At 42.1% G+C, this 18,297-nt stretch overlaps 1 protein-coding gene across 5 annotated transcripts in view; it reads right to left on the minus strand.

Annotated features, from left to right (window-relative positions):
• Positions 1-1,812: 1,812 nt before the first annotated feature.
• mctp2a (multiple C2 domains, transmembrane 2a) overlaps positions 1,813-18,297 on the minus strand; it is a 33,719-nt gene continuing 17,234 nt past the window's right edge. For all 5 annotated transcript variants that reach the window (XM_018664379.2, XM_051073385.1, XM_051073386.1 and 2 more), the window contains 6 exons: positions 12,287-12,406; positions 11,147-11,188; positions 6,359-6,468; positions 6,158-6,267; positions 4,869-4,966; positions 1,813-2,679 (listed from right to left, as the gene is read on the minus strand). In XM_018664379.2, coding sequence (XP_018519895.1) covers positions 2,620-2,679; positions 4,869-4,966; positions 6,158-6,267; positions 6,359-6,468; positions 11,147-11,188; positions 12,287-12,406 — 540 coding nt within the window. In that variant the 3' untranslated portion in view covers positions 1,813-2,619. The remainder of the gene's footprint in view (positions 2,680-4,868; positions 4,967-6,157; positions 6,268-6,358; positions 6,469-11,146; positions 11,189-12,286; positions 12,407-18,297) is intronic.

Raw genomic sequence — 18,297 nt, forward strand, 5'->3', positions numbered from 1 at the left:
CCCACTGCATTCGGGGACCATATTGCACAGTGACTTCCTCTACAGAGATTTACAGCCTTCCCGAGAGAAAATACATCGACAAATAATTCCTTAAATATCATTACACCTCTTTGAAAAGGGGCTTATTTGCGTTCACGCATGTGTATGTGTGCACAAGTAGGTAGCACAAGTGTGCATTGGTGTGTGCAGCACCAAATCAACAATTGTTGTAACCCTGTCAGACTCTTGTCTATGATCCATTGACTATGAATGATACAGGGAACATTCAAGTCCACAACCTCAGTGCCAGAGATTCAAAGATTTGACAGCTTGGAGGCAGGCAACCGTAGTCCCATATGACCTAATGTAATGTAACTAGCAGCATTTGCCTCAATAATATATCTCCCCATGACACAATATTATTTCAACTTAAAAATGTCATTCATCAAAGAGAGTATTTTAGTTAAACTGGGCTCTCTGTGCCCACTAATTGCCAGAGTTTTACTCGTATATGTTCTGTCAGAGATTTAGATGTCCTGGTGCAGCAATTTGGTTGTTTGCTGAAATGTCGATTAAAAGTACCATGGGAGTATCACTTAATTGGTTTCACCTCTTGGGGACACTTCATTGGGTCTTGCCAGTGATCTGCTTGTTCCCCTACACCCTCCCTCCTTTCTCAGCTTTGCCCTCCTCCCAGCATAGCCAAAACCAGCACACACACCCCAACCACCCCCCACCCCCCAGCCCCCAGCCCCAGTGGAGCCAAGAATGTAGGAGGGTTTCAGCCAGTGTGTGGGATTTAGCTCGTCAGAAGCTCAGGGTCACCTCCACACCCTCTCACTTTGAAATGGACCCCTGGTGGCAGCTCCTGGGAGAGCCCAGTGATGTCTCTATCAGCCTGTCAAAAGAGATAGCCCGGGGCTCCACCAGGTCCCCCTGAGCCAATCAAACTCTTCACAAAGCACAGATGGATGCTCTTTCACCAGCGTGCTACTGCTGAGGAGGCGAGTGGGGATGGGGGGGCACCCGGCCGTGATGCTCAGTCCCCCAGTCAGTTAGAACAAACTCCCATTGCTGGGGTCCAAGCCTTAGTTCAGCCCAACTTCACTTCTATGTATATTTAAAAAGAGAGTACTTAACATTTGTCTACTGTCAGAAAGACAGAACGCAGGTAAGGGAGGAAACAAATTTCCTCATGCAAGAATTAGCATGGTGGAAGTTTAACTGCTTCCTATGTAGATACAGCAAAGCGGTACAGTATGAATTGTAAATATTTTGAAGGAAATTTTTTTTTTTTTCAGTGGTACATTTATGTAAGAATGATAAAAGTTGAATAAAATTGCCTCATCTGTTTTGCAAAAACAGGGCAATAACTGATTATTTTTAGTATGTAAACTAAATATGGTGGAGAACATTGATAGAGAATATACTACATCCCTCTACCAGGAAAAACTATTGTGAGGAGACAGATGGAAAAAACAGAGTACATGTGTGTGCGTAACCATTAGATGGGCCAGGTGATTTTAGTGGGAATGTAAAGCACAAAGTGCTGAGGATGGAGAGAGTACTCCCTGTGAGATGAGCTCTTTCTCTCTCATCTGGACCCTGTTATTGTGAGAAGGCAACAAAGCAATGCATTAGGAAGCACACTGGAGCCACACAGCTTTGATGTGAGCTCGGTAACCAAGGCGCAGCGGTGGCCGGTGTGTGAGCTCTGTTCCAATGGCTGTGTTGTGTAATCAGATGTGTTTACTGTGTATTCAAGTAAAGAAGTGGTGTAATCCATCCTCACTAGAGTGCAGTTATTGCAAAAACATGGGCAAAAACGAAAGCTCAAACTGATCAAGATTATTTAGTCAGGATTCTTGCAAATTCTGCATTGGATGACACAGACATGATATTGAGTAAAAATAAACTCTCAAATCAATCAGTCTAACATGACATAAAACACAGAAACTTTCCTTAAAAAATAGTCAGCCAGAGAATTAATACACATACAGTACATAAATATATATTTGTTTCTGAGATCAAATTAAGAAAGCTGACAGCATTATATTATAAACAATTAAAGAATTCAGTACTCTGTCCTAAAATGTTAAATGTGCAACAAAACATATGACTTCTCCCTGATTATTTAAATATCTGCAATATATATGACCTCTTAACCTTTAAATATAATAACAGATGGATAAAGAAATTTTGCCATGGTTTGTTTTCAGTAAACTGTTAAGCTTGTATTAACTTCACCTTAAGGCAAATTTCTCAGTTTCCCCAAAGTCAAAAAAAAGGCAAAATAGTGGAAGTCTAAGGTAAACCAAACCCGACGCTTTTCATTCCTTTTCTAAATTATATCCAAAGATGAAGGCTGAGCTCTCTTTTCTTAACCTCCAGGCTTGTGATTGACAGCACCATGTGCTGCCCTCCTAGCTGCTGCAGTTCACAGCCCCTGTCAGGGGGGTGGCAAACACACAAGCCAGAGAGTGGCTGGCTGCCCCTCAGCAGCAGGGGGCAGAGTTAGGGTGGTATGGTGGGGTGCACAGGGTCATGGGCTCTGCTAGCACTGGAGCATTGTTGTCAGGTAGACTGCGTCGTACTATATTCAAAGGGAGACCAGCCTTTCATCCAGCATGTCCGCGGAGCCTACCTTTTCTTCCGTTGCTGGCTCTGGCTGGTGGGCGCCCTCAGCGCGCTGTACTGCACCTGTAAAAACAAACAGGAGTTTGGTCAGAGGCAGGTAATCCGAGCTCAGTGGAGCGCACGGTAATGGCTCCCCTGAGGAGAGCTGGTGCAGGGGAAAGCGAGGCGGGCTCGCCTGTAATGAATCATTTTTTAAACACAGGAGCAGAGGGGATTAATCACAGGGAGGAAGGATTTGAAGAGTCAAGGGTTCCGTACCAGTGTACGCCCCCCTCATTCTGCACCACAATCACAATATTAGAAACAGACATCAACTGTTGAGATGACCTGCCAGGCCAGAGAGGGAGTTACAAACTGCATAATCACTCACTGTAAGTTATGTCCCCTTAAGAAAACTTTGTTAAAGCCTGAGAATAGTGAGAATAGTAGAAGTGAGTGTTGTTTGAGTCGAGAAGTTATCAACATTGGCTGACGTGTAACTTTGTTCATGGCTTTACAGACCCTTGGTGTGACTGATTTCTTCAGACAAAAACAAGACCTGAAATGTGATATCTGAACCCACAACCTCGTATTTTTCTGCCTGTTACATATGTAGAACTAAGCCCTAGATTGATTCGCTTATGTTTAAGTCTTTCTTTCAGAAATTCCATCATGTTCAAATGGATTTTCAAAATAAATTTATGTTGTAAAGTCTTGTTCTCTTTGACATTGAAAAATTCAATGGTGTGTTTTCGTTTTTTTGTTTTGTTTTTTTTGCCCCCCCAAATTTCCACCATAATCCAAAGAAGAGTGATCATAGGGTAAACCGAAAAGGAGAAGAGCTGGAATTTGAAAACTTGCTTTTGAAGCAGGCTTGCTGAGCTCAAACAATACGGTGAATCTGTTGAATAAAGGTAAGAACTCTATGCTAATTAGCTGGTCTCCATTATTAGAATGGGAGATGGAATGTGGGAACAAAGTGACTGCCTCCTGCATCAGAACATGAAACTGTCCTCAGAACTGACAGATGCTTCTTATTTCGGGACAGACACAGCGTTGTCAGAAGTTCCCGTTTGAGGCAGACTTTGTAGATGTGCACAGGCACTAATTGCCAAGTCACATTTGCAAGAAAGACAGGAGTCAATTTTCAGCCTTTGTGGTGTTTTTGAGTCCACACCTATCTGAGGATTGAAGTTCTAAGTCAACAAAAACAAAATATGTGGTCTATTGTTTTGGATCTCCTGTGTATATGATGTTAAGGTTATTTTTCACAGTACACAATGAAACATACTTATGATGAATCTTAAGGGTGTTTTGTTTTTTATGATTGGAGCTATTTTCAAGATGTAGTTTCTCTTTAAACCAGGCTAAAAAGTATTGTTTCCATGGGATTTGAAAGTGAGTCATTTTCAAAGCTCAAACATTGTATCCCAATGGGGAAGAGGACATACAAAGGATTCTGAATCAAAATGTATTCACCACCTTGTTTTGCCAACTCAGTCAGCCAAATCTCAAACAACACAGGCTCCCTCCAACATCACAGAGAAGTCAGCAATGGCTTGCTGCAGGAGGACATCAAGGGTGCAGTAGAGAAACAGACTGGGGTGAGAGTGTCTTTCCAGATCCAGACTGTCAGGATTTCTCACAGAATTCTGCCTGGCAAGTTACCTGCGAGATGAAGGCTCTGCGTGGCACTTCATTTCCTGGCCGAGCAAAATTCTCAGCCAGAGAACGGCGAGCGCCCAGCACCACTTACAAGACCCTGACAGCTCTCCTCAGCTCTGTGATGTAAATGCAAATGACATATCAGCCATGGCTAATATGTAATCACATATGGCACCCAGCAAGACGACTGGGGCTCACGACTACATTAATTGACTCTACCACCCTGAAGTGACTGAGGCCACATCAGAGTTTCTGCGCTGACACAACAGCCAGAGACGTCAGGAGCCCTCTGCCGGCCCTTGGCCAATCACCAACTTTTAATGTCACAGCGCCTCAATCAGACGGACAAAATTGCTAATAACGGCTGGGGCTGCAGCAATATGGCTGAGGACAGATCTAAGCATCTCCTCACTCAGGCACTACGGCGACTACATGGAGCAGCACTGAGGAATAATTGGGCCAGGGCTGCTTTAAAGGCGAGAGTCCATTAATAATCAAACAAAGCTAGAGGATATATTTCCGCAACACTTGGGAATTCTGGTACAGCAAATAATGCAGACATCTTCAGGGAATTCCCTCCCTATCTGTATGTAAAACTGGACCCTTACCTTTTGAACATCAGAAGGCACCCTCTTGAGGAAATCCAGTATTTCATTATTGTCAATAGCATATGGGTTGCGCAGCTTCTTGGTAAATTTGTTAACGCCTGTGAAAACAAGAACACATTAATAAATAAAGGTGTCATACCAACCAGCATATTTTTACAGTGTAAAAAAAACAACAATAATAATAAAAAGAGTTGTGTAATACCTATCTACTGTATCTAGGCTAAGGAAGAGAGGTACCACTAATGTAACAGTAACTGCATTATATGATGTTATTTCAATTGATCCCTTTCACCCAAACTGAATTCAAACCTGACCAATACAATGGTGACAAGTACAGATAAAGCAATACTTAATATGTTACCATAATTTGAACACACAGGCATACTTTCAAGCCAACTTTTCCTTACTTCTGTTTGCTTCAATCTGACGATTTCTAGCACATCTATATTTACTTTGCACATGGCTGCATACCACAGAGAAAGAAATATCTCTGGGGTCTTGTAATGGGACCATTATATTCACAGCTTGGTACTGCCTGTACCTCAACATGCAGACAAAGAACCTAAGGACTTAAATATGTGCAAGCAACTTGAAAGGGCTGCCTTGCAACCACAGAGATGGGGGTTAACTGGGGAGGCAGAGGAGTGTCTCAGACTGTGTGTTTTTTGTTTGATATGATGGTTTTTTGGTATTGATTGTGTTGAAGGCAGTGTGGAAGTACAGTGGTTGTGGGCTTACAGCTGGAGGAGGAGAGCCTGTTAAGGGCAGCATATCTCCCTGACCACTGAGATGACTGTCTATTCTGTATGACTACAGCAGATAATGAGAGGCTAGACCAGGAGCCTACAGACTGCCCAAGGACATCATGTATTATATACAGCTTGCTACTCTACCTCTGCTTTGTTTTCACACAAACCCTAGGCCTTGCCTCTGCTGGGCTCTGCTACATCAGCCCACACTGAGCAAAGCAAACCTCTGCAGCTGTCTGATCTCTGTGCATCTGCAGAGGTGTATGGATGGCAGAGTTCTTAAATTACACTACTTCATTAAACCATGGATTTGCAGTTAGGAAGATTGAATAAGACTTGTGTTTTACAACAGTGATATGGCCGTTGATTTTTATACTATTTGTTAGGGTGTTTTTAGTCATAGTAATGAAGAATCTAGAGAGAAACAGATAGTGGGAGTTTGCTTTTGATATATTCCCAATACACTTGTAATATGCAAAATGTGTATTTTTTTATTTACACATTTATGAATTAAATTGTCCTTTTAAATGAAGAACTTACCCCATATCAGCACAATATAACGCAGTGGGATAAAATATAATAGTGCTGTTGACACAAACAGAACCAAGCAGGCCAGACATGACATGAAGGGGACAGACCAGTTGAAGATGCTGTAAAATAGTAATTGTGTTAGAGCAATGTTAAGCACCATTTAAAAAGACAATGCATTTTTCAATAAACTGATTGAATGGTTGGAACTACTTCTTGATTCGCTCTCCAGTGTTTGCGAGTTCTTCCAAAACGTTCTGGACGACCAGCACCACTTCCTGCACCATATGTATCTTATCCATCAAACCCTTTTTTCCAGATTCCTGAAAATGAAACAAAAAAATGCACAGACACTGATGAGGTACACTGTATGTCAATTGCTGGGCAGGGTAGACAAAGACCAGTTTATCTCTGCTATGCTATTATGTGTGATTTATCTATTGAATGGCCCATAATGAGCAAACACTGTACATCTTCAAACTATGCTTTTGAAGATGAGACAGACTCAGGTCTCAGAGGCTGTTATGTGGATGGCTGAGAGATTTCAGCTTTTGTCTGCCACACACAATAGAGCTGTTGCACAAGTGCAGCACAATCAAGACTCTCTGGCAGATGAAAAGTACACAAAATGGCCATCCGCAATCAGGCAGACTAGACGACGACCTAGACAAGAAGTGCAGGGGCCTCCCAACCTAGGAGAGATTCCATTCCAGGAGCCTGCACAGGACAAGTTTGAACATGTTTTTACAAATCTGTAATGTCTGGCTCTCTAACCTACTCTTAACACTTTCTCTGCATGACAAAAACACTTCATCCTGCTTTGAGCACCAATGCAACGTGCGCTTGTTCATATGATTCTTGTCACCACCAGCTTTGCTTTTAATGCACTAAGATAGTAATGACTGAGTCTGGCAAAGCAATAAGTCAACACGTGAGGGGGTTAGAGGGTTTGTCTACAAATGAAAAAATGAAATGAAAAAGAAAAGAAAAATGCGATCACTTCAAGGCTAGAAATAACGAAAGTGAAGCCTTCCAGAGGTAGGGGAGTGACTGGAGATAACACGAGAAACACAAGCTAAAGAAGGCTGAGAAGCCTCACATCAAAAGGAGGAAATAATGACAGGAATGATGACAGAGAGGTGGGTGGGAGAGGAAGAGTGAGAGGGAGAAGGGGAATGAGAGTGTTGGGGGAGGGTGCTCTGATGGACCCTAACAGGAGGCTTGAGGATGTCTATATGTTTATGTTACAAGTCAGCCAAAGCCGCAGCCTGTGTACATTGACAAGGTCCAGACAGAATGCCTTTATCAGAGCTTCATGAGGCAGCCCCTGGGAACACACTGTCTGCCAGCACAGAGAGACTCCCCACTGTCAGGCCCACTCTCCTCCACGAAAGGCGCAGGAAGAGAGCAATTCCCACACTAGCAGAGCCTCCCCCACTGGGCCCGGATCTGGACAGACACTGGAGGCTCAGCACTGTCCAAAAAAGGGAAAACTATCACAAATATGCTTTCTTTGAGATTAACATCTCATGGTCTCATCATGGGGAAAGGGGACTATCTGTGTTTATGCATCATTCTGCTCCATTCCACTGCACTGGGAGGCTGAGCAAATTGTCATACGTGTTCTTCACTCCACATCAGGTGTTAATTGAGCTCTTTATCCTAAGTTTATTTTGAAAGCAGGGAACACCGTTAGAGTCTGCTAAAAGCCATTACTATTCCTGTCCGTGAGCTCCTGATGGACCCAGAGAGCCACGCACTGAGGCTCATCAGTTAGGCTCATACTCCTTTTCATATTTCCATTTAAACTTGCCTAAGCGACCCAATTACATGATTTAGAATTCAAATGTAATAGGAGACATGAAGCATTATTTAACTGCAGTGGATACACATGCAAGGTAAATTTAGCCAGAAACACAGCTCCAGCAGAAAAAAAAAGAAACTATATTCGCTTTCATTTCTAAAATGAAAAACAGACAAATAGATGTACTCTGAAGTATGCATCAAGAGACAGAGCTCCCGTGATTATCATTATTCATCTGCTTTAAGATTCTTGAAATCCTCTATCTCCTCAGTGACCAAAACTGAAGTCCTCCCCACATTAATCATTTGATGATATTCTTTATCTTTGTTCATTTCTCTTTTCAGCATGTACATGAGTACAGAGAAAACAAAAATAAATAAAAGATCTCCTTCTGAAATGGAAAAGGATGGGTAAACGAGGGACGGACTAAATGAATCCTAAATGTCTACTGATTAGAAAACCTGTGTGAAATCATATTCTCATTTCAGATAAAATTGTAAAAGCTTCCTTTTAAGGTGCAGTAATGGAGAACCAATTTGATCTCCTGCACAAAGGTAAACATACTCTCACAGACACGTGGGGTGCTATCAAAGTCGGGAAAAAGCTCATTTAGCATCATTTTAATTAGAATAAACGGTGCCAAATTTGACTTCTCAGACTGAATATTTTTTCTCGTGACTTTTCTAACAAAGATAAGAAGTGCATCTAAATGAAAAACACCTGTGTTCCTGGCAAATTATCTCATATGGAGCTAAAGTGAGCTAACAAACAATTTGCTGGGATAAAACACACAAAAAAAGCTCTCTTTAGGCTTTAGTGTGTTGGTGGGTCCGTGTGTGGTGGCTCCCGTAGTGCACATCGCAGATCATGACACAGGCAGCCTGTCTGACTGGTGTGCTCAAGGAGACCTAGCAGTGACTGTGGACTATCGGGTGAGAGATGGAGTAACCCCTCAGTCCAGTCTAGCACCCCTACAACTACCTCCTCACCCTCCCCCCAACTCCCCTGGGCTGGGCTCTGGGAGCAAGTCAATCCCAGACCAGCGCTGCCAGCCGGGGGGCAGTGAGAGGGCCGTTTCATCTTCACTGTTCATTTCTATTGGAGATCTATGGACTTGTTTTGCCTCTCTGTTTCTTTATGTTATGATTAAATATTGTCTATCTGCACAATTGATACCTAAGGCCAAAGGGAAGTCACTTTGCCCACATATAATTTGTAAGCTGTCTCTTTCCCTGAGGACAGATTTGTTCACAGGCAGAGAATCTGTTCTGTATTATCCTGCTGTAATACTGCCTTGCCTTTCGTCTCTCTTTAACGTCATGCCTTCACATTCTTGCAGCTCTGTCTGAGGTTTACATATTTCCTTCCTCGAGGGGGGGAAAAAGGGGGGATAAAAACATATTTGAGTGGTAATCATAACCTTCTCAGAGGGAAAAGCCTTTTTCACATGTTAGAGGAGAGACTAAGGGAAAAAAAGCAAAGGCTTTGAAGTCATCAAATTTAACACTGATCACTCTTTAACCCCAAATATTTTTAAAGAAGACTTTGATAGGAGGTGTAAAGCTACACTGCTTGATCTAACTGCATGATATCACATTCAAGTGACAGCAAGACCATAACAAGACTTTCAAATAAGCCACTTTAAATTAAAGCTGACAGCTTAAAACAAACATGGGTGAGTGCTTAATTAGTAAATGAAAGGAGATATTTCATTTCCTCTGAGTGTGAAAGGGCTTAGGAGCCTCATGGAAAACCTTTCAAAAAGCTTAAAGAGGCAAAGGCTGAGTTCGGAAACACATGCGGCACACTGAGAGAATCTTAAACCCTGTCTACAGACACTGCCAGTCCTTAAACTAAAAAAGTAGACATTGCTATATAATATATTGAGATTTCAAGGTAAAGACAAATGAAACACTGATATTAAATTTGATGCATGACTCTAATCCTGTCAGATTTAGTATTCATAAAAACACTGAATTTTCTGTATCACTGTTGTTTGTTTAAGCACCAGTTTGCCTGTTCCTAGCAATAATAGCAAGTGCGCCTTCCCACTTGGTGTGTTCAGACATATCATGCGAGTTTCATCTGTGAATTAGCCCATCCTTTCAGACAGGATTTGGTGGATGTGCCTGTGTTTTTAAAAGAAGCTGGCTTTTTTCATAGCCCCAGGTCATCACAACAGAATATATTGAGCGCATTATGGATATGAATCCTGGGCCTAGACACGCAGCACAAGGGTCATTGCTTGGAGGCTTTGCGTTAGTTCCACACTTCATTGCCATAAAGCAATAATACACATCCCTGTTAACTCTTCCTTCTTTACAGAAAACAGTGGGATGAGTGTAATTGAATATTATTTGCTGTGGGGAAGTATAATTTTCAGGCTACTTAAAGATTTCCTGTTGTTCTGTTTTTCAAGAGACACCAGAGAGATGTATTAATAAACATTATCATTTATGATTTCTCACAAACGAACAAGTGAAAATAATTGATAACCTTTGGGGCAGAGTATTAGTTTACTGCTGTATTATTGTACTTTGTTTATTTGTTCTCCATTTAGACGTTCCATTTAGACAATGATGATACAAAAAAAACAAACAAAAAAAACCCTACCAATTCTATCCCCAACAGCTGTGAAAAATCTAATTGATGATGCTGCTTAAATTTGATTTATAGATTTTCAAAGGGCTGCAGTATCTCAGAGGAGTGCATTTTCAGAGTGACACTGAATACCCAGAGGATCAGAATAAAGAGCTACAACTGTTTCAAAGATGTTGCCCTCATTTGGGATGCATGAAAATATTTCTATTCTTAGTTAGAAAAGAGCTTCTGAGAAGAAACTGTCACTGGTACTATGCTAGAATATTGACTAGAACCTGTACAGCTCCTTGGTAGAATATTTTCTGTTTTCAAAGAAACGTGTTAATTTGTATAAGAATCGCAGCTATTTGCTGAAGCAGGAATTTGTACTACCCAGCAGCATGCAGACATTGTTATGTGTTTAATGTAACCTTGGTTATTCAGAGAGGAATATTAGCAGGGCTCACAAAGGATTTCTGTACAAACCACTGAGGAATGTCACGGTGAAATGTTAAAACAGCCAGTGTTTATGGTAAAACTTAAAGGACATATTCATATTTGTGATCCACCAGAACATATTATCCCTTAAAATGGTAGAAAGAGACAAGATAAAATACCTTCTCGTCTTCCTCTTCTTCGTCACCCATGCTCATGTTCACCTAAGAGAAAATAAAGGGTAGAGGGTGATTTCAAACGAACGGGACATGTGGGCACTGGAGCATTTTTAACAAACACCTAGTAATGAAATTTTCTTTGAGTACATTCACCCCTATTGGGAGAGGCTTGTTTCCATAGAGACTGCATCACAGGGGTGACCTCACACAAAAGGAGAGGTGAAAGAGGGCCTTCTTCACAAGAGCACTGTCACACCAAAGCAATCTCATTTCACCACAACATAAGCACACAGAAAAACAGAAAGAGGAAAGGAAAAAAAACACATTTAATTTGGATGCTGTTGCCTAGATCACTTTATATCAAGTCTTCCCTGACCCCACTGTGGTGCACAGTGTGACATTGCCTGGGAACAGAGCTGTGTCATTGCCAGCTAGAGGGTCACAGAGGGGTGACAGAGTCTCCACACTGGATATGAGGGTGAGCCTGGGCTTTAACATTGCCTAGGGACGGCATCTTTGCCAGCAGCCATAAACACAATCACTGGGCCGGGGATGTTGCTTTGGGGAGGGTGTGTGAACAGGCCAGGCCCCCGGCTGGCCGGTGAGAAGGCTTACGGCACAGTGAAATTGGGGGGCAGTCAGAAGTGTGAACAGCATTAACCTTCACAGACATGTGTAGGGCAAACATAATTTCCATAACAGTGGATAGAGAAGAGATAGTGGTATGCTGTGGAGAAAACTATAGCATTGCCTTTTCAGATGTGGTGAAACTATATCAACAGACTACAGGCTACACATACATTTAAAGTGATTTAATTTCAGTGGTTTTTTGCTGCTTGATGTTTTATTGGGCCTCTAGAGACGATGTAGAAACTAGTCTAACCAGCTATAAAACATGTGAAATGCTGCCACAACTGACTGTACTCAGAATACATTTTATAGAACAACTCTGGTATTATATAATACAGCATATATGCAAGTGTGAGAGTTGGCAAATTTGTCCAGGGTGTACCAAAAGGATTTCACTCCATCAGGGTATGACCATAGGTGGGTTAACATAGAGACTGAATTTACACTAAAACAGCATGCTTCTACAGATCTTTATGGATGAACATTGAAGAGTTTGGAGTCCTCGTCACTCACCAGGTCCTGGTTGGAGCTGGCCTTCCCCGTGGTGAGCTGGAAGTAGTTCCAGCCGACGAGCAGAAGCAGGAAGAGGGGCAGCATGAAGAGCTCAAAGTGCCACACCGTCACAAGGAAGATCTGAGGAGACAGGACATGACAGTATGACGCAAAGCCCATCACACTATAGCACCATCACCCAGCTTTCAAATCTCAGCAAGCCAGTTCCCAAAACAAAATATATAATAGATTTAACCACGTCCTAAATCTCATGAAAAGCAAGCATGTAAAGCCTCTGAGATTTACAGCCAATGGCGACAGATTTTACTCTTAGTGGTTTGAAAGTAACAGACATTCAGGGACAACTTTTAATATCTTGAAATCCTATTTATATATACCAATAACACTGTGCTGGCAGAGTGCCTTACTGCTGAACAGAAAGTATGACATGGATAGGCATGGTATGCTGTCTTTTAACTAGCACATCAAATCCTCTTAGATTCAGAGGCAGCGAGGCTCTCTGACGAGGCACATATGGCAACTGGAGACGCATTTGCAACATTTACCCCCTCTGTGGCGATGATACTGAGAAAAGCCAAGACCCCTGGTAGAAATAAGATGGATCACACTGAATGAGTAATCCCTCATAATTCAGTAAAGGAGTGGTGCTAAGCACGTTGCACAACACCCACTGCATTTCACAGCAGAGCACTAATTGGACGGCTGCATTTAAACCCATTTAGTGACAGCCTAATGAGTCTGTCTCCAACTGAAATTATCAGGAATGTGTGAGGAGGATCACACCAGCAGGTTGACAGGGATGAAATAAAAATGTCCCCAACAGCAAGTTGAATCTTAAAATCTATTATAGTGTGATTATGCACCAATACACCTAGCATATGGTCTACTTTTATTTACCACAGACATCTTTCACAATGTACATTTTTTCTCATTCTTTATATATATATTCTATAATTGATGCACCCTTTGCAACAGTTACATTTATTGTGCTTTCATAAAAAGTTTTTTTTTTTTTTTTTTTTAAATAAAGTAAATAAAGTTTATTTCAGAATGTTGAATATAACTGCTATGCTGACCCCACACAGTGGTAGCACTGTGCAGTCTAGGCTGAAAGAGCTGGAGGCCGGTTAGTGTACGAACAATATGTTCGAGTTAAGCCCGAGACAGGATGTGAAGCACTGGGGCCTTCAGGCCTCAATAGCAGGCCTGTAAACAGCAGACTGCTCCTGTCATAGCAGGCATGCAGAGTCGGTGCATGTTGCTCTGGGGGCCAGTCTACCTACTGCCACACCAGGCCTAGGTTCAAACGGCCACTAGAGAAACGTGAACCATGAGTAATGCAGACATCACTGTGGCCCAAGTGCCCTAGGCTTCACCACTGAACCGCTTATTATCCCTCCATACAACCTGGGAGATGGTGGATGAGCTTAAGCATCATGCAGAAAAACAGCAGGATGACCAAGTTGTAAGGAAATTAACAATATTAACAACGTGTTATTGTTATTTTTATAAGCGCTCCTTTGAATTACATATACAGAAACAACTAAAGCTGGTGGGGGATATAAAAAGGTAAACAATGAATATGCATGATGTGCAGAGGTAGCTGCAGTACATCTCCTCTCTGTTATGAATAACCTACGTCATGTGTTGTCACCTCAGTTCCCATGAGGCAATTCTAAAGCGACGCTCCCCTCACCCCAGAGGAATTCAGCTGGCTGGTGGACAGGTAGCTTGTCATATTCCCAGTATTCTCATAAAAAAAGGGAAAAGAAAAGGGGGGAAAATGTGCCTGGAAACTGACATGAGCCCAGCAGGAATGTTGAACCTCCTTGCCCTCCCTGCAAAAGCTGCTACATTAACCACTAAAGTCTAATTGCTTGGTCTCTGTCTTCCTGTGCAAGTCAACAGAGGGAGCCAATTCATTTCCGCCCAGGGAGCCGGCAGAGAGAATCTGTCACAGGTATTCATAATCGCCCACTAATGCAAATTTCTGCTCACCACGTTCTGGCTCAGTGGACAAGATAAAAGCCTACAGAAATACAATGCCTTGTGTCTAAACTGAGTGCTTAAATGAGGGTATAAACCAAAACTGTCAGAAATATCTTCTCAATTCCTCCCTCATGGTATGTCAGCCCATGTGTTCCGGATTTACATGCTTTTTTAACACTAATAAAAACGATAGAGAAAAACATCTGGGGAAAACCTCTCCGATTCCTTCACTCAGGTGCACAGACTGAGACTTTGCCGTCAGATATCCCACAGTAATGAGCAGAGGCAGGGCTATACCTTCCCCTTGTCTCCTCACATTCTCAAGAGAAGAGTTTCTGTGAAATGGAGACACAACTAATTCCCCACTAAGTGGTTTATGTTTTATTAGCAAGCAGCTGAGTGATTAAAGGACATGTTGGACAAAGTGCAACCTTTCAGGCGTAAGTGTAAATTTGTATAAAAAATAATCCACTCTATAATTGCCATCAAAGATGGGTCCCATTTCAGTTTAAAGGGCCTGATGGCATATTTTTTCATTTGTCAACAAATTATGCACGACAAGTAAAACCTTGAACTTTTTCAACACGACAATGTTGTGCTCAAGCGGTAAAACAGTCATTTATTAAACCAAAAGGGACATAAAGCAACAAACAAAAGCAAGGGAGGTAATAATTAATGATATACCTGGGCATTCAGGTTTACACACAACAGAACTGGATAACAAACGACTTGTAATTGAACAAGTGTTAGTATGTATGTCTGGGAGGAGTGTCTCTAATGTAGGAAACCTCCCTTGACAAACACCCTTTAGCTGAAAAATGTCTGTATGATTATGCACAGGGTGCCTGGGGAGAAAAAAAAGAATGAATTAATAAAACTATTAGCACACGCTGGAGTAGATGATGGAGATGCACTCTCCTTAGCCACCTGTAAGCGCTTGGAGAAGGGGGCAACCCTGGGCAGAGCAATTCTGCCAGCAGGGTTAAGAACAGCCTGACAGATTTGTTTTATAGTGCCATTAATATGATTCCACTAAATGCATTCTGCGCCTTCTCATGCAGATCCCCTGGCCAGCAGAATCCAGCACCTAATAATAAAGCACTCAGCGATTAAAAGTGTGAATAAAATAACTTAAAGCTGAGCAAGCATGGCAGCTCCCAGCCACCCACACTCTCCCAGGAGAAGGAGAAGGGATCGTAGCAGGAACAAAGGGACAAAGACACCCTCTATAAGAGTTTCTACCATCCTGTAAATTGATTAACAGAGGAGGGGGTGGCCCAGTCTACCAACCCAAGCTACTGACTGGCAGACGTACCACCAGACTGCAAGGCTGCCAAATGCTCTCCTTATACACTACAGCAGAAAACTATAAATATAAGCGCCACAGCAGTAAAACACACATAATACTGTTGATGTGCCAAATAAGTGTAATGTCACAGCACATGGGGGCATACAATATCATGACTGCTACTGTAAAATAAAAAAAGAAAAACAGCAAACTAAAAACACCCTTTCCACTATTTTTTACATGGTACATTTCAAAAATACCCTTATTTTTAAGTCTATGTACCATCAAAAAAAAAAAAAAAAAAAAGATTTAATCTTGGCCGTATCTTCACTACTTCTCTTCAGTTGCACTCCACTTGGAAAGCTAAACAAAGCGAGGAGAACGCCAGCCAGCATTATGAGGGTCAGTCATGGGGGCTGTGGACGGATGCCAGATTACGTGAACATATACTGGAAGAGTTTAACAAGACTGACTTCAGGCTGCAAGGTTTGTGTGTATATGTGCATGGCTGTCTCTGCGCTTACAAACACGCAAGAGAGAAAAATGTGTGTGAGTATGTGCAAATATGTGATATACAAATATTGAGAAAATAAATGAAAATTATTATTATTTTGATAGGAGCCTCTACAAAACCTTAAATAGTATTATCTCTGATAGAGATGTCCTTTTTTCTGGGTGAAATCAAGGGCAGTAAAATTAATCTGCATTACTTCCTCAATTAAAAGACAAAAAAAGAAGATTGATAATGAATCACAAGCACAAGTAGCAGCTCAGCTCACGCAGGTCTTTTTTTTTTTTTTTTTTTTTTTTAAGCCAGGCTGAAACTGAGTCTGGCTGAGGGCTTATGTAGGGGACAGGAGCGGCAGGCTTTAAAGTAGCTGTAAACGCAGAGCAATGAGACATGTAATTTGTGTTGAGCTTGGGCCAGTGTGGGGACAGGCTTTCAGGGGGTGTCGGAGGCAGAGGAAGCACAGATAAGATTTCTCTTCAGGGCAGGTAGAGTGTGTGGGCAGCCATAGTGCTCTGAGCTAACGCTGAATAAATATTTCACATACGCTCAACTCAAGTCTTATCGACTGGGGGGAGAGAGGGGGAGAGAGAGAGAGAGAGAGAGAGAGAGAGAGAGAGAGAGAGAGAGAGAGAGAGAGAGAGAGAGAGAGAGGGAGGAAGAGGGGGAGAAAGAGAGAGAGACTACATTCAAGAGAGAGCAATAAAATGGGGAATTTCATGTCCCTCTTCAACGGGTTGAAATCGGTTGCAACGGCTCTGAAGTGTGATACAATTTACAATTCCATTTTCAAATCAAACAAGGAGATATGAACATTGGTATTTACTGTATTTAAGTTATTCAAGTTAAGTGTTTTCCACTTTGTGTGCAATTATTTCTACTATTCTTCTTTAGGATGGCTTAAAAAAAACTAAATAAGCAACAAAAGAAAACATTTCAGTGATAAAACCACAGCTTAATATAAGAATAAACAAACAAACTGAAAAATAAACTATAATATGTTGTATAGTATAATTTCAGCTAATTCAGAGTCCACTAATTTTTCTAATTTATAAACGAAAGGTTAGCCATGGCAAAATGATAAGCGAATGCCACAGCTTGTAAGGACGCCTGCACAGTACAGTGCAATAGTGATAGCAGCTCTTTATCAAAGCGCTGAGGAAGAGCAGCCGTGCGAGGCAAAGCATTAGCATTTGCTCACAGGGCCAGCACTAGCCGTTGTCTCCCCGCCTGTCTGACACATGCCAGGGCCAGAGTAGCACCAGTACCAGGCTGAAGCGGGGCAGTCAGCGGGGGGCCCCGTGGTGCCTGTCAGTGGTGGCTACACTGACCCCGCACTCCGGCACTGGCCACTAGTGTTTAATCCGTGTCGGGAGCGTTAACACTGAGCGACCTCCTGGGTGACAGATCTGCCATGCGAGCCTTTTCCCCTGAGGAGGTGGGGAGGGAGTGGCATGGACTCTCTCTCCCTGTCAGCTCGGCTCACACGCACGTTAACGTAGCGGGGCCAAGACTGGCCCTGGAACTGCCACACACAGGGGCGGACAGGTCGCCGCCTCAGCTGCCTGGGGAGTGGTGTCCTCTGTGACTAGGAAGGTGGTGAGTATGTTAAAGGCAGTCATTATGATACAGCACACACAATGGGGTTAAATGCAGAGCACACTTCATCTAGGCTGGAAACACGCATAATATGAAACAACAAAGCACAACAGATGCACAGATAAAACCTTGCTTTCTCAGGTGTCAACACGTTTATTCAGTGCAGTAAACCAATATTAATCTGAAGACACTTTACCTGTTTCTACTTTATGGTGTTTAATAATGTTAAATAATAATAATGAATTTTAGTATAAATTGAATCAAACATGTTCTCAAAACTGAAATCCATGTCCGAAAACATATAAAAATGGGAACAATTTCACAGCCCTAATGAAGTGAATATTAGCAGTGAACGTCTTATTAATCCCACTAATAAGGGGACATGTTTCAAGGTTACATATTGCATTCAGCCAGCCTAAAGAGCTGTCAACTGACACACAGCCATTCAGGGCAGCTAACTAATAATACTGTGTTAAATCATGAGGCACTGCTGAGCGGTTTGCAAGTAGTCATAGCCTATCATTTAATAATTAATAGATCTCAAACTCAAAACCATGAATACACAGATCGCCATCACTGCCATCATTTTTTTTTTCCCCCACTAGACACATTCCCACTGCACAGCCT

The sequence above is a fragment of the Lates calcarifer genome, linkage group LG10 (assembly GCF_001640805.2).
Source record: "Lates calcarifer isolate ASB-BC8 linkage group LG10, TLL_Latcal_v3, whole genome shotgun sequence".
NCBI lineage: Eukaryota > Metazoa > Chordata > Actinopteri > Centropomidae > Lates > Lates calcarifer.